General features: G+C 40.0%; 1 protein-coding gene across 1 annotated transcript in view; it reads right to left on the reverse strand.

Annotated features, from left to right (window-relative positions):
- Positions 1-16645, reverse strand: part of LOC126184681 (uncharacterized) — a 295613-nt gene that overhangs the window by 33027 nt on the left and 245941 nt on the right. Inside the window, exon 11 of the mRNA XM_049927173.1 lies at positions 8893-9081. Within this exon, the coding sequence (XP_049783130.1) occupies positions 8893-9081 (189 nt within the window). The remainder of the gene's footprint in view (positions 1-8892; positions 9082-16645) is intronic.

Consider the following 16645-nt stretch of genomic DNA (forward strand, 5'->3'; position numbering starts at 1 on the left):
TCTCTGTGCTTTCTAAAACACAGTAAATATTTAACTAATTTCTTCATGAATAGTATATATCGGGTGTAAACAAAGATATAGATGAATAAATATATTTATAAGCATGCTATTACCATTTTTTTGTTTAACTGTGGAGTACTTATGGCCTGACAATATAGACAGTAAGTGGCCACTTTGACCACCAATAACTCATGTACTATTTAAGTTACACGCCTGTAATTTATACCAATTTAGGTTTACACTAATAGCTTTCTAAAGACACTTAGATCGGCGGAATTGGCTGAACCATTTAGATTTTGGAAATTCGTTGCTGGGTGGTACTTGTATAATTTATTGTCGCATACTAAACTTTAAACTAATAAATATATTGAAAATATGATTACACTACCAGAATCATCGTGCAAATAATGGTAATGTACAAGTTTCTTTTTGAGGTATCATGATTCATCTGGCTACTATTAATTTCTATATGAACTGTGAAATGTCTGCCATTAAGGTTTCACAAAGTCCACCATCTTTGGTACTCCCAGCGTGTCTCCTTCATTGACACAGCGTCACAATGGAATTCCCAGCCACGCAGCTGGACCATGCGCTGGGGCTACCCCACGCGTCCGGCTAACGTTCGGCACCATGTGTTTGCTGCCGGGCCCCGGCTGGCCGAGTGGCCTGTGTGGCCATGCCAACTCCGAACTTAATATCTTCAGGGCGCCACAACTCACCTGTTACCTCACACACCTACACTTATTAACATTTTGGCTTGCCAGAATGTTCAGAAGTAGCACTCTTCAGTGCATGCAAGTACATATAAAACAAATTTCAGAGAACAGAATTAAATGATTAAACACCAGGCCAACAGTGTTTTAAAGATTTTTTTGTAGTGGTGTGGGAGCAGCATGAATTTCAAAATAACTTAAACTAACACAAATTATGAACAAAACGGCATAGTAAATAAATGCCTGCATTTCAGTTACAAATAATCAATTTTTTGGACAAGAAATAAAATTTTTAAATGCACTTTCACTTATGTGCGATTTTGCGATTTTGTAAGCACTTGTTGTGGTACTCACTCAGCGCTAAGGCTCCTCCATGCACTAATTTTTTTGTCGCACTACACACACTCACATGGATTTTAGCATGAAGTATTGATCAACTCACACCAGTCATTTGGCCAAGTGCCTCGCAGAAAGCGTGTCTGCCTCTGAATTCTGAGTTTTACCGATCGTGACAAATCTGTCTACAACGAAAACCAAAAGTAGAAACCTGTCAACAAACCACTCCCCAAAACCGACCAGGATCCTTACTGAAGATTCCCTCCAACGGAAACGATACTTTAGGAACAAAGTCACAAGGCAAACTACTGAATCACAGTAAGCTCAAATTCCCACAAGTTCTAGTTAAGTGACTTTAATAAAGCCTGCCTACCTCCTCGCACCAAAAAATGTGTGCACATACAATTATAATTTTAATACCCTTCAAATTGACCACTAAATTATTTGCCACACTCTTATACAAAGCATAAATCAATACATATTTAACATAAATCAACGAGGTCACTGACCTCCACGCACTCTCAGTGCCTAAATTTCCCCCATTGGCACAAGTACAGTGCCACAATAAACTAACAAATTACTAATGAAACCCCAAGTAAAACATATAAATTATCCCTCCAAAATTACTGCTACTAATTACAAATTAGAACAGCTTTTCACTTCTGCCCTTTGTCTATATATCCTTTGCAATTTTAAACTTCTCTCGTTTCCACACATGCGGCAGCAACGACCGTAACATTCTACCATGCCAACCCTAATCAGTTTCACTAGAATCGCACTCCTCCCCCATATACCAATTTGTACTAACTTAATTACACAAACTATCCTCATCCACACTATTTACTTCAGCCCTCTCTGAATTTTCTGTTAGTTCTTCCACACATTTTGCAGATTCACTGTCCACAGGATGCACAACTTTACTGTTTGTCCCTCCCAAAATATCAACACTTGCAGCTTCAACAAAATTACAGATCAATTCACTGTTAAACACTTTATCTTTCTGAAATAATACATCAATGTCTAAGCCATCATCACCATAAATATTCATCTCAGCAACCTTATCTGCTGAGACAACATTTAAATCACTACGAAAATTCGCATTAGAAACCTTACTTTTCTCCATTGACAAATTATCTTTACATGAATCATAGACAACTTTATCCTCCGCCGCTGCATTACAGAGATTGCTGCTACCTTGTTGTACAATTTTGGGGCTTCCAGACTTGCTACCTTCCGCTGTGATCGGACAAAAATCAGCACACACTGCCGCTTCTACACACTTTTCATACAGATTAACCCCCCGATCCTATTTTACATACATTCTCACATTCACACTCTGACAAATGTTTTACATCCACACGTCATCAATATGTATCGTTTCACCTTCATTCATGACTAGAAACGTGTAAATTTCTTCCTCCGAAGTATCAGTATCAGTAGCTTTTACATCATTACATAAATTACCATTACTCTGTTCCTTTAAACAGAAATCATCTACCTCCGCAGATACATTTTTAACTTCAACTGCTGGCGAGACCAATGCTAAGCCTCCCTTAGTAACACTGACGCTTTCTGCCGAAACACAATCACTCTCACTTGCAGCTGGCGAGACCAAAGCTACTCCACCTTCACTAACATCGATGCTTTTTGCTGACTCACAAATACTTGCTACTACAACACCTTCCTTACTGCAATTGCTACTATTTGCTAATACCTCTTCAGAACTCTCCACACAATTTGCTTTCACAAAATTCATCTCCTTTTTAACTTGTTTTTGAACCACTGAATCTTTCCATTCATCACCATTCACACACTCATTCGTTACACATTCATAGCTCACATCATTCCCCGCAAATTTATTCCCATTACTTTTACGTAAATCTCTTACAAATCTACGCTTCCGCCGTTCGTGCCTGCTTTTATTGAAAGAGCAACCTATATAGCCTTCCTCTTTAACATACCCCATATTACATATTTGTTGCCTTTCTCCAATCCTATCAACATTTCTACCATTACCATTATCTCCAGTCCTTTTCACTGTCTGTTCAGATCGCCATCCCCAGACCTGAGACATGGCGAACATCAGTTTCCCGACTGGTTGTTACACGATTGCAGTTCACGCGAATTTCTCCCGTCAAATCTGTGTTCTTTACTCGAATCCCGTTCACAGAAGTTATCACTCCTGTTCATTCTCTGGCCATTCCCTATCTCCCTTTGAGTTCCTTTGATTTCTCTCACAATTATTATTTTGGTGATTATTATTTGGATTCCCATTTTGATAACTACCACCCGGTTTGCTCTGAGGTTTGAACTTCAAAGCCCTCTCTAATTTTTCCACAAACTCTAGAAATTTGTCCACGGAATCACATGGACTATGGACAAGATCCCATTGCAAATTTTCGGGTAGTCGCCTTTTTAACGTGGTGATTTCCGTCAAAACCCCCAACGGATTTTCACATGCATAAGCTCGACAAATTCGCGCTTGCAAAAATCTCTCATCGTCCCATTACCGTAGCTGTAAATCGGCCTGTTTAAGAATTCATTTTTGATCTGCATCTGTTTTGTCTCGCTCCAAAATTTATTCAAAAAACACTTTCCGAACTCGTACGATTCGCACAAACTACATTTAACATTTGCCCAAGACTGTGGGCCTCCCTCCACATGCCGTTTAACGCATTTTATTTTTGCTTCGTCTGACATGCCGTGAACAAAAGCGTCCCTACACGCAGCCAAGAAATTTACTGGGTGATATCTTCTGTCATCTGTGTAACATTTCACAGATCTGGTATTTGCCCAAAGGATATTTATAACCGACGTGGCCTGTTGGAAGGCTAACGAATTTAAATCATTTTTTATCTGATGCATTCGATAAGGGAATCTATTTTACCTTTAACTGTGCTCACTTCTTTCTCCTCCGCACCTACACAATTGGAAATGTCACTAATTGCTAAATTTATATCACTTTTATGAGCATCTTGCACTTTTATACAGTCACTTACCTTGCACCTCAAGTTCCGTCTGTATCTTTTCCACTTTTTGCCCCCAAGATCTATTTCCAATGATTCGATTTTAGATTTTACTGTTACAACTTCATCTGTAATTTTCCACATATCCACTCGGACACATTTTAATTCATCAATTGCTTTTTCAAGGTTACCCATAATTTTTTCAACTTCCTCTTCCACAGCGGAACCTATTTCAGTTCGCATTGTACCCATATCAGTCCAAATTGTACTGATATTACTTGCCATTGTATTCATATTATTTCCCAATCCCTGGATCATTTGCATTAGCTGAGACATCATATCTCCCCACATTCATTCCCCTTGCCTGAATTCCTACTAGTTACACTTTCACGCCTGGATTTTGGACTAACCAGCTCACTTCCGTTTTCAGAATTACACATACTAGGTGACTGTTTTATATCCGCAAGGTCTATAAGTGGAGCTTGAACTTCAGAAACAAACACTGTCTCTCTATTTGCGCAGGCACTTATCTGATCTGAGATCGTTCCCTCTGCCATGGTGATGCCGTCGGTTGTAGTGGAAGTCAACATTGAAGACGGCCCTAGAGTACTCGAAGAAGCTGCCGTCATACTGCTGTCGGTCTGAGTCTGCGACTCGAGAAGTCACGTGATGTAGCTGCTGTTGGTTACCGCATGTTCCAACCGTATCCAATACAGCTGTCCGTTAAACACGCTAACCGCTACTGTTCCCTGCACTCAACTTATTTAGACTCTGAGCCCCCACGCAAATTGCCTTTAACATGATAGATTAGGACCTCTAATGGCAGCTGTGTTAATTGTCAAAGTTACTGTGTAATTTCACTATCTCCAGAAACCTACTTGCGGAATAAAACTGATCTCTCAGTGTGTTTTGTGAGAGGTACACTCTACAGAAATCTCTACTGGTTTTGCAAAAGTTTTTACACTTTGCATAGTACGCTGAATAACAGAGAGCAAAGGAATTACCACTTTGCAGGACCCAAATACCAGACAAGCCCTCAATTGCAGGCTTTCTAATAAAATGATGAAATGAGATGTTCCTCATCTACGTACCCTCAGACTCAATGTTGCAATATTAAAGTTTTGGCTGGTTTCATTGTCTAGGGGCTGGAATACGTAGTTGCCACATTACAAAACAAATGCTGCTGAGTCTGCATTATACAATATGAATATACACATGAATCGAATGGTCGAAGGTTCCCATCACTCGGCAATTGCAAATGTAATGTAGAAATTTATAAGTAAAAGATTGCAATAAATAAAATCTGTAGGTACTAGAAATAAAGACTTTAAATGATGAGTACGATAGTGGAAGTACTTTTAAGAATGTGGTATATTTCTGCAAAACGCTTATGGGGTGTCGAAATTCCAGCAATTAAATAAAATGTAAGTTGAATAACAGGGAAACAATAGATTACTACTGCACATAATTATTTATGAATGACAACATAGCTCGCGAGATATTCACTTCTAAACACATACTATGTCTTCACTGTAGAAACCTTGGAAATCTCACAAGTTCACAAGTCCGCACTCCAAAGTATTTCTATCTCACGCGACCATGTGCAAACCGCTCCACACTCCAAGTCTCTCTGCCGACTCTGCGTCCGTCGCGCCGTTGTGTCCAGCACTCCCCGTGTCCTGTGCCGTACTCTCCAGATCTCCCCCGTGTCCTCTCCAGAAACAATGCCCCTCCCCAACCTCCATACATCTCTCTTAGTAACGAAAGCCAATATGCACTTACAAAACATATTGAAACACACATGAAATACTGGATTTACATTTAAGGGGGATAGAAAGTCAAACGGACCGACTTGGAGCAGGAGAGGCACCCCAGGACGTTTTAATTTCCACTGTCTATACTTTTACAAGTAAATTCATAAAACTTTGTCAGCATGACCAGGAAGAATTCAGGATTCACACTCATACCAGTGGAAATTACAAAACATAACAAAATAATTTTTTTTACATGAGAAATTTCATCATTTTTTCACTTACTATTGGCTGCATTTGTTGCTATAGGTACACTTTTCTTCATAAGTAAGAGAGACTGTTCAATGAATTTTGCACAGCATACAAACCATACTCACAGGTGTCTAAAACTCTAGAATCTATTTAATTTATGAAAAAATGAATGAGCTGTTACGTTTTAAACTTTATGGTTAGAAAAAAAATCAAATTTTGTAGTTAATTATCTCAATTTTTACCACAGTTTTTAATAGATTTGGAAAATTCTAGAGTTTCATACACCTGTAAGTATGGTTTGTATGCTGTGCACAATTCATCAAAGAATCTCTCTTACTTGTGAAGAAACATGTACCTATGGCAACAAATGCAGCCAACAGTAAGTGGAAAAATGATGAAATTTCATATCTAAAAAAAAAATTATTTTATGTTTTTGCACTTCCTCTGCTATGAGTGCGAATCCTGAATCCTTCCTGGTCATGCTGACAAAGTTTTATGAATTTATTTGTAAAAGTAGACAGCAGAAAATAAAATGTCCTGTGGTGCCTCTCCTGCTCCAAGTCGGCCCATTTGACGTCCTACCCCCCTTAAATAACTTGCAATTAAATAAATATTCCTATGACTGGACCATAAACACGCTCTAACACACATTATTAAATACATAAACAAATTAAATAAACATATATCAAAGGAATAGCAACAAAAGGTATGCCAGTAGCCTAATGTCTCTGTGCTTTCTAAAACACAGTAAATATTTAACCAATTTCTTCATGAATAATATATATTGGATATAAACAAAGACATAGATGAATAAATATCTTTACAAGCATGCTGCTACTGTTTCTTCATTTAACTGTGGAGAACTTATGGCCTGACGCGATCGATAGTAAGGGGCCAGTTTGATCTCCAATAACTCATCTACTATTTAAGTTACATGCCTGTAATTTATACCAATTTAAGTTTACAGTAATAGCTTTCTAAAGACAGGTATATCAATGAAATCAGATGAACCGTTTAGATTTTGGAAATTCGTTGCTGGGTGGTATTTGTATAACTTATCGTCAGATATTAAACTTTAAACTAATAAATATATTGAAAATCTGATTACACCATCAGAATCGTTGTGCAAATAGTGGTAATGTACATGTTTATTTTTGAGGTATCATGATTCATCTGGCTACTATTAATTTCTATATGAACTGTGAAATGTCTGCCATTAAGGTTTCACAAAGTCTATCATCTTTGGCACTCCCAGCGTGTCTCCTTCATTGACACAGCATCACAATGGAATTCCCAGCCACGCGGCTGGACCATGCACTGGGGCTACCCCACTCGTCCGGCTAATGTTCGGCACCACATGTTTGCTGCTGGGCCCCAGCTGGCTGAGCGGCCCATGTGGCCACCCCAACTTCGAATTTAGAATATCTTCAGGGTGCCACAACTCACCCGTTACCTCACAATGTACAGGACTGATTTGCATAAATTCTCATTTATAAAGTAACATAATGTCAAAAGACTGGATGACACATATAATCACAGGATGAGTTACTTAAATGTATCATTCATTATAAGGCTAAAGGTGAAAGATAATCCTTGAAATGACAGCATACATTCTCAGCCAATGATGAATCATGGTAGCAGAAGGACTTCCTTAAGAAACTGCAACTTGCTTCTGTGAATGGGACAACTTTCAAGCATTGACCATTGTGGTGGAAACTTCGAGTACTGATTAGCCCGAAAGTGTATTCGAAGAGGAGTTGCAACCAACTACGAGAGGACTTCAAAAATAAATTACACATGCTTTTCCACCCTAAGACCACTACGCAACAAGAGTGGTGCATTATTAGAAGAGTGTACATGTTCTGCGTTCCCTACAGAGACAGTGCTGTAACAGTAAGGTTAACTAGTGCATCACAGTGTGCGAATAAAATGGTGCAGCAATTAGAAACATCCTTCAAATCTGAAGTATGCAGGATGATATGATTATTCTGAGAAATATGTCAAAATAGCACACAGATTTTGGTGGTACATGGACCAAATGCAATGTTGCATCTAGCCTTAGTGAAATGATTCCAACAATTTGTCAAAGGCCACACAGACTTCGGTGGTGTTGATAAGGAAAGAAGGCCATCAACACTGACCATAGACAAAAGTGTCCAGGCAATCGGGGAACTGATTTGCAGCAATCACGGATTTTCCAGTGATGAGGACATTTGCAAAGTACTTCTCGAATGGCTCTGTGACCTAGGAGCAGATTTCTACCAAATGTTCAGTTCCTTGATGATATATATCCACTCCTCCATCACAGAGCCTTTCATTGAGCACTCTGTGAATGTCATCACCATTGGAAAACCGGCGATTGCTGCAAATTAATTCCCCAAATGCCTGGACTATGCTGAAAAACGGAGTTGTATCTGTGTGACTTTGAAGTGTAGTGCAGCATTAAATAAAAGTTACTTGGTATGCCAAGTAATGTGTAACTTACTTTTTGAAGTCACCTTTTTATTGTAGTCAAAGAACTTTTGTCAATGATCATTTATTATTCACACTATAATATGCCCTAGTTCAGTTGCCAAAATTCAGCAGCTAAAACTCCCTGTGTTAAGGTAACTCTCTTGGTAACTGCAAATATACTTCTCCCCATATTGTCAGCAGCTGGAGATGCTCAGAGAGAGTGGGGTGGATGGAATGAAACTGCAGTTGTGAGCTTATTACCAGCACGAGTATAAACAATTACTCGTAGTTAAAAAAAATTTTCAAATATGGTATCCATGTATAAAAGAACAATCATACATATAATACTTATTAAAAAGCTACTTAATTCTGTTTTTAGAATCTCTCATAAAATTTTAGCAAAAATAATTTTTGACCTACCATTTTTGATACTGAATGGCGATAAAGACTAGCAACAGTGCAATTGGAAAAAATATCATATTCCATATCTATTGCACAAGTTTCAATATCCGATCTTGTAAGTTCAACCTCAGGAGGATCTACAATTTTGCATGTCGAATGATTTTTGGATAATGCTTCAGTCAAAAGATCCAGATAAGCTTCACGAGCCTGAAACACAATAAAACAGGAGCATATGAGAGAAATGAAATACTCCCTGCTTTACACTCAGCTTCGTTATTCCTGAAATTAAATCATTTTGTGTGTTACTGAAAACAACAAATGATACCAAAAGGTAATATGTGGAACATGGAAATTCTGTCCAAGCCATGGGGCTCATGTTTTACAGCTGCCTGCCTTGCTAATGCTGTATGGACTTTGCACAGAAGTGTTAAAAAGCACGAATGGGTGTCTTATACAAAGAAGCAAATCACTCTTATTTACATTTCGCTGAATAATTAGACCCATTTTAATATGCAAATTTTTAGTTTGTCTCTCTGTCCCAACTGCTGAAATTCAAGGTTGGCTGCTGAAGAATAACAAAAATTAGCATGCTCAGTACCTCCTTCCATATAAAGGGAGGGGGGGGGCAGTTTATATGGAGTTAGGGGTACCTTAGGATCAGGTAAATTGTGGATCCTTAAGTTCTGCTTTCCCATATGCATTCCTGCTACAGAGCTTGGTGTCAGTATGACCAGTATGCATTATAAAATCCCTCAGGAAAACAGTGTCCAGATCTGGAAAGAAGTCTAATGGCATTTAGTACATCTGCTGGGGGAGCCTCGTCTGAGGTAGATGAGGCCCTGCCTGGTGCTACTGATTGGTGCAGGGTGCAGCCATCTTCAGGTTGTGGCTCATGTCAGCACCAATGATGTCTGTTGCTCGGGCTCCACGGCCAACCTCAGATCCTACAGGTGGCTGGTGGAAATGGTGGTGACTGCTGGCCTTGCTCGTAGGCTGCTAGCAGACATTACAATTTGCAGTATCATACCCAGAAATGATTGGTGTCCTTTGGTTTGAAGCTGAGTGGAGGGTCTTAACCACAAGCTCCGTCAGTTCAGTGATGGTCCTAGCTGCAGATTTGTGGACCTTTGTTCTGTGGTGGAGAATCTTAGTATTCCCCTTGATATTTCAGGGGTACACTATACAGAGGAAGCAGCTACTCATGTAGCAAAATACATGAGTGCAATTTTTTAAGCTAGGTGACAGCTGGAGGTCCTCTGTTGAACACACGCCAGTCACTATGGGGAGAGCATTGATCGCATACAAAGTAAAGAAACTTTGAGTAATGGCATTTTAACAATACATCATCAAAATATTTGTAACGAAGTCTTTGAATTTATATCCCTCCTGGAAAGATATCACACTAGAATTATACTCAGAAAAAAAAGAGTTGAAACACACAGTAGAAAGCTCCGAAATATTTAACAAGACATGGAACATCCACACAGATTTGACATCATAGGATGGGTTGTGGTCTTTCCAGTTGATGTAATACTACGTCTATCGAGACTGAAACTGTGTCTGGCTGCAAAGTTGTGTGGACACAAGCAACTTGTCTACGTGTCTAGGTGAACTTAAATTAATATATGGACTATGATTTCAACAATACACGCTACTCATTGCTAGGAAAGAAGTACTGTTAGCGTAAGAACAATGTCCCTCTGGAAAAGGGTGAGGAGGAAATGTACTGGAAAGGGTGGGGGGTGGGGGGGGGGGGGGAGAGAGAGAAGCAGCAATGGACAGAGAGGGAGAGACGAGATGCACGGAGAGAAGGGTAGGCGGAGATGGACAGAAATTGGGGGGCAGATATAGACAGAAGATGGGGGGGGGGGGGGGGGAGGAGGAGATGTATGAAATATATGTGTCAGATGCTTATGTAGGTGAAGCCTTGGGGAAAAAGCTGGTCTATATATGGGCTGTCCCTCCAACGAGTTGCCAGGTGCGATTTCTCTAGTGTCTTGGCAGATATTTGTAATTTAATTTGGGCTAAATCCAAACAAATACTGTCATCACATCTTTCATTGAATGCTCAGTGTCAGTGGAAAGTGCCTGTGTTTCCTGTAACAAAAAGTATGCTTACTCCAACAGTGACAGAGCAGCACTGCTGCATGGCAGTAGTAGTGAGTGCCGGCCAGGGCCACGCTGCTCCTCCTAAACCACTGAATGGACTTCATCCAAATACACACATTAATGTAGGGGGTGTCATACACAATGTGATCAAAAGTCTCTGGACACCTGACTGAAAATTACTTACAAGTTCGTGGCGCCCTCCATAAGTAATGCTGGAATTCAATATTAGCCTTGATGACAGCTTCCACTCTTGCAGGCATACGTTCAGTCAGGTGCTGGAAGGTTTCTTGGGGACTGGCAGCCAGTTCTTCAAGGAATGCTGCACTGAAGAGAGGTATCTATGTCGGTTGGTGAGGCCTGGCATGAAGTCGGCGTTCCAAAACATCCCGAAGGTGTTTTATAGGATTCAGGTCAGGACTCCAGTCCATTACAGGGATGTTACTGTCGTGTAACCACTCCACCACAGGCTGTGCATTATGAACAGGTGCTCGATCATGTTGAAAGATGCAGTCGCCATCCCCTAATTGCTCTTCAACAGTGGGAAGCAAAAAGGTGCTTAAAACATCAGTGTAGGCCTGTGCTGTGATAGTGCCATGCAAAACAAAAATTGGTGCAAGTCTCCTCCATGAAAAAACACAACTACACCATAACACCACCGCCTCCGTATTTTGCTGTTGACACTACACATGCTGGTGGATGATGTCACCGGGCATTTGCCATACCCACACCCTGCCATCGGATCGCCATATTGTGTACCATGATTCGTCACTCCACACAATGTTTTTCCACTGTTTAACTGTCCAATGTTTACACTCCTTACACCAAGTGAGGCGACGTGTGGCATTTACTGGCATGATGTGTGGCTTATGAGCAGCCACTCGACCATGAAATCCAAGTTTTCTCACCTCCCACCTAACTGTCATAGTACTTGCAGTGGATGATGATGCAGTTTGTAATCTCTGTGTGATAGTCTAGATAGATGTCTGCCTATTACACATTATGGCCCTCTTCAACTGTCGGCAGTCTCTGTCAGTGAACAAACGAGGTCAGCCTGTACGCTTTTGTGCTGTACGTGTCCCTTCATGTTTCCACTACACTATCACATAGGAAACAGTGGAACTAGGGATGTTTAGGAGTGTGAAAATCTCGTGTACAGACGTATGACACAAGTAGCACTCAAGCACCTGACCACGTTCGAAGTCCTTGAGTTCTGCGGAGCACTCCATTCTGCACTCTCACAATGTCTAATGAGTACTGAGGTCACTGATATGGAGTACCTGGCAGTAGGTGGCAGCACAATGCATATAGTATCTATTTTTTCTGAACACTGTCTTTATGGAGATGAGCTCTTTTGACAAACAATCTAGATCTGAGACAGTTTGAGCTCTGTGTACAAGTGTTTTCAGCATGCTTATAGTTTGTGATGGGTAATGACAACTTGATGCTTGCAAATGCAGGTCAGTATGAGTGGCCATACAATATACTTAATGCCCTAGAGAGCCATCACTCTTTTGTTGAACAGAGACATCCAAGACAGGCACACAACTATCTTTCTCTATTTCGTTAGTGAATTGAATGTTGTAAATTGGTTGAAATGGTGAAGAAATTCCATGAATTTATTTTCTCCATGAGGCCAACCTATGAAAGTATTTTCCACATACTTACAAAACATAGTTGGTTTAAGGACAGGTGATTCAAGCTCTCTCTCCTCAAAATCCTCCATATGAAGGTTGGCCACCAAGGGAGACAGAGGGCTGCCTATGGTGATTACATCAGTCTGTTCAAAATATTCTTGGTTGAACATAAAATAGGTTGAGGATACAGCAAGCCGAAAAAAAGCAGTGATGTCCACCTGAAACTTTCTGCCAACTAGTGTGAAAGAATCTGTGGAGGGACCTTCGTAAAAAGTGATACCACATCAAAGCTAACCATACGGTCAGAACTGCTTAGATGTAGAGCCCCTAGTCTATTGGTAAAGTCAAATGGGTTACAGATGTGATGTGAGCATTTGCCCACCAAAGGTCTCAGCAAAGAAGCAAAACATGTGGCTAAATCGTATGTAGGAGTTCCAATGTTGCTCATTACTGGATGTAATGGAACACTTCCCTTATTAATTTTTGGAAGGCCATACAGTCTTCGAGATACACAACCATGCGGTCTTAACATCTTGGTGATCTCTTGAGGTACGGAGGGGGAATTCAGTAGTGCAGGAGTTTTCCACTGCACACATACTGTATGGTCATTATCAATCCTCCTATAGGTAGAGTCACTTAGCAGACCACACATTTTTTTCATGAAACACACTATGAGATAACAAAACAGCTGCATTACATTTGTCAGCCTTCAGTACCACTATATCACATCTGTAACTCAGCTGACTTTCATAATGTGGCCTCATGAAGAAGATAAACTGATGGAGTTTCTTCACCACATCAACTCCATTTGCAACAACATTCAGTTCACTAAGTAAATAGAGAAAGACAGTTATCTGCCTTTCTTGGATGTCTTTGTTTGACAAAAGAATGATGGCTCTCTTGGGCATTCAGTATATTTTAAGGCCACTCATACTAATCCTCTGTAAATTTCAGATGAAAGTAATTTTCCGTACGCCATCTAAGATTGCAGACCTTTGCGATCAGTGAAGGACAACTTGTTATTGCAGAATGTAGGAATTTACAAAATATCTTGTCAATATGATATGGCTTACGTAGGACAGACCACACCCACTGTGAAAGAATGCTGCACTGAACATTAATGTTGCATTTGTCTTTTGCAACCAGGCAAGTCCACTATTGCCGAACATTGTATTTCCACTGAACATTCCATGGAGTATGACAGAACTACGATTCTGACCACAGGAACGTCTGTCTGGTCTCTATTATTAAATAATCCAGGGAAATAAGCCTGGCAAAAAAGCTGATGAATTGTGGTAGTGGCTACCTGTTGGACAGTGCATGGAACCCCATCATCTCCACGATTTGTCCTAATTAAAGATGACAGAGTGCACCAATGGCCACAGTGAACAGCAGTGCAGAGGATAGCAGAGTTTCGCATTTCCATCAGTGATGGAACTGCTGCCAGGAAGTGTGGTCCATGTGTCAACTTGATTTTGGTGCATTTGTGGAATACTCACAGACCGAGTATGTCTTAGCTAGTCTTCGATGACTCACTTGAAGATGACTGGCAGCTGCCCAGTTGTAATACCAAACGATGAAATAAACGATGACTGGCTGCAATCCTGACATTTGTTTGAACATTCACCAGGAAAATTTTAAAATTCACAATGCACATAAATATAAAATCTTATCCTACATCACACACAGCAAAACAACAGAGACACAGACATAGATGTGTGGGATATGTGTTACATATGTGTAGGCAGGTGAAGCTGTTGCTAGAAGGCTACAGCTGTTTCGGCCACAGATTTGCTAATCGGGCCAACAACCACCGTGTCAGCCATCAGCCGATGTCATAACGTGAATGTGGTATGGAGGGATGGGGGTTAGCACATTGCAGTCTCACACACTGATGGTTCAACAGACCTGCTGTCACTACCATTTGGTCAAGTATCTCCTCAATTGGCATCATGAGGCTGAGTGCACCCCAATCCTGTCCTCCCACCAAGGAAAAATCCCTGGCAGTACCAGGAGTTGAAGTCAGGTGCTCTGCATGGCAGTCAGCCATGATGACCACTCAGCTATGGAGGCGCTCAGCTATGGAGGCGCTCAGCTATGGAGGCGGACAGTATGGATACAGGGACTGGTGATAATGTCATTTCACAGCAACTATAGTTTCCCAAGCTGATAATCCATCAAGAAGGAGAGGAAAGAACAGATAAGCATTGTTAGGATCCTACATAGACAATGAATGGAAATAATTTAGTTCCAGTACATTGCATATAGATGATGATGATGATGATGATGATGATGGGTTTGTGGGACTCTCAACTGCACGGTCATCAGTGCCCGTACGAAGTCCCAATTCTTACACAGTCCAATCTAGCCCCTGTCATGAATGATGATGATGATGATGATGATGATGATGATGACAACACAAACACCCAGTCCCCAGAGCAATGTTGCATTTAGAGAAATATGTGCAAAGTTTAAATTGAACGAGAAGTGCACTGTAGAGAAGTATGTGCCATGTTAAGTGGTTTACGGGTGGAAAAGACCCACCATGGTATAATTACAAAAAATGGAAAATGCTGAGAAAACAGAGGTTGTTGCACTTTTGGTTAAAAAAGAAACAAAAATACTGACAGGTGAAATTTAGTACAAACTTGTGCATCTATAGAAGATGGATGTGTGAAGCATACATTAACTTTCAGTGAAAGGTTTTTTTTAATATTTATTTACACATCTAGTTCTGTACGATCTGAGGAGCGCGAGGATGGTGATGAAACAAGTCAGTGTATGCAATTAATGTGAATCCTATCCTATGTAGATGACAAACTGCTGATCAGATATTAGCATAATCAACAATATAACACAGAAATTAGATAAATTTTTTTCCACAAACTTCTCGACAGAAACCCTTCAGTTTAGACTTGAAGCTGTGTGGATTACTGCAAAGATTTTTAATATTTGTGATAGCTCATGGAAAATGAATCCAGCAGAATATTGCACACCTTATTGCAACACAAATCAAGGAGATGCGATCCAAATGTAGATTGGATTTCTGTCTTTTATTAACTGAGTGAAAGCTGCTAATTTGGGGGAATAAGCTCATGCTGTTAACAAAAAATTACATAAAAAGAAGTTAAATATTGAGTGGCCAGTGTCAGAATTCCAAGACTCCTGAACAGGAGTCAAGAAGAGGTTTGCAAATTTACAGCACATATTGCTCAAACTGCCCATTTATGAGCCAAAAATATCCTTTTCAATGGGAAGTCTTACCCCAGAATATGACGTCCTATGTCATAAGTGAATGAAACTAGGCAAAGTAGACTAATTATCCTGTTCTAATGTTAACTATAGCAGCATTAAATTGTTGAACAAGATCCAGAATATGGGCTTTGATGACTGTTTACTATCTATCTGAATACCTTTAAATCTGAATTATTGTGACTCACTAATAATGGGCCCATTCTGTGCAATAAGAATGACAGTTTTAGTTGAACTGTGAATTAGGAACCATAAAAACTGTTCCTTACTGTGATTTAGCATCAATTTATTTTCTACAAGCCATAAACTGTAAATAATACCGCATATAGGACAGTGGTTTGACCTATTCTTGAATATTGCTCGAGTGTTTGGGATCCATACCAGGTTGAATTGAAGGAGAGCATCAAAGGAAATCAAAGGTGGGCTGCTAGATTTGTTACTGGTATTTCGGACAACACGTAAGTGTTACGGAGATGCTTCAGGAACTCAAATGGGAATTTCTGGAGGGAAGGTGAAGTTCTTTTTGAAGAATGCTATTCGGAAAATTTAGATAACCAACATTTGAAGCCGACTGTTGATTGATTCTACTGCCACCAATATACATTGCATCTAAGGAGTACGAAGACAAGACACAAAAAATTAGGACTCATACAGATGCATATAAACAGTCTTTTTCCCCTTGCTCTAATTGTGACTGGAATGGAAATGGAATTGTATTTGTCATATCCGAAGGCTTTGTGTGTGTTCCAACATTCTTTTCATTGCATAGTCATGTA

The sequence above is a fragment of the Schistocerca cancellata genome, chromosome 4 (genome assembly GCF_023864275.1).
Source record: "Schistocerca cancellata isolate TAMUIC-IGC-003103 chromosome 4, iqSchCanc2.1, whole genome shotgun sequence".
NCBI lineage: Eukaryota > Metazoa > Arthropoda > Insecta > Orthoptera > Acrididae > Schistocerca > Schistocerca cancellata.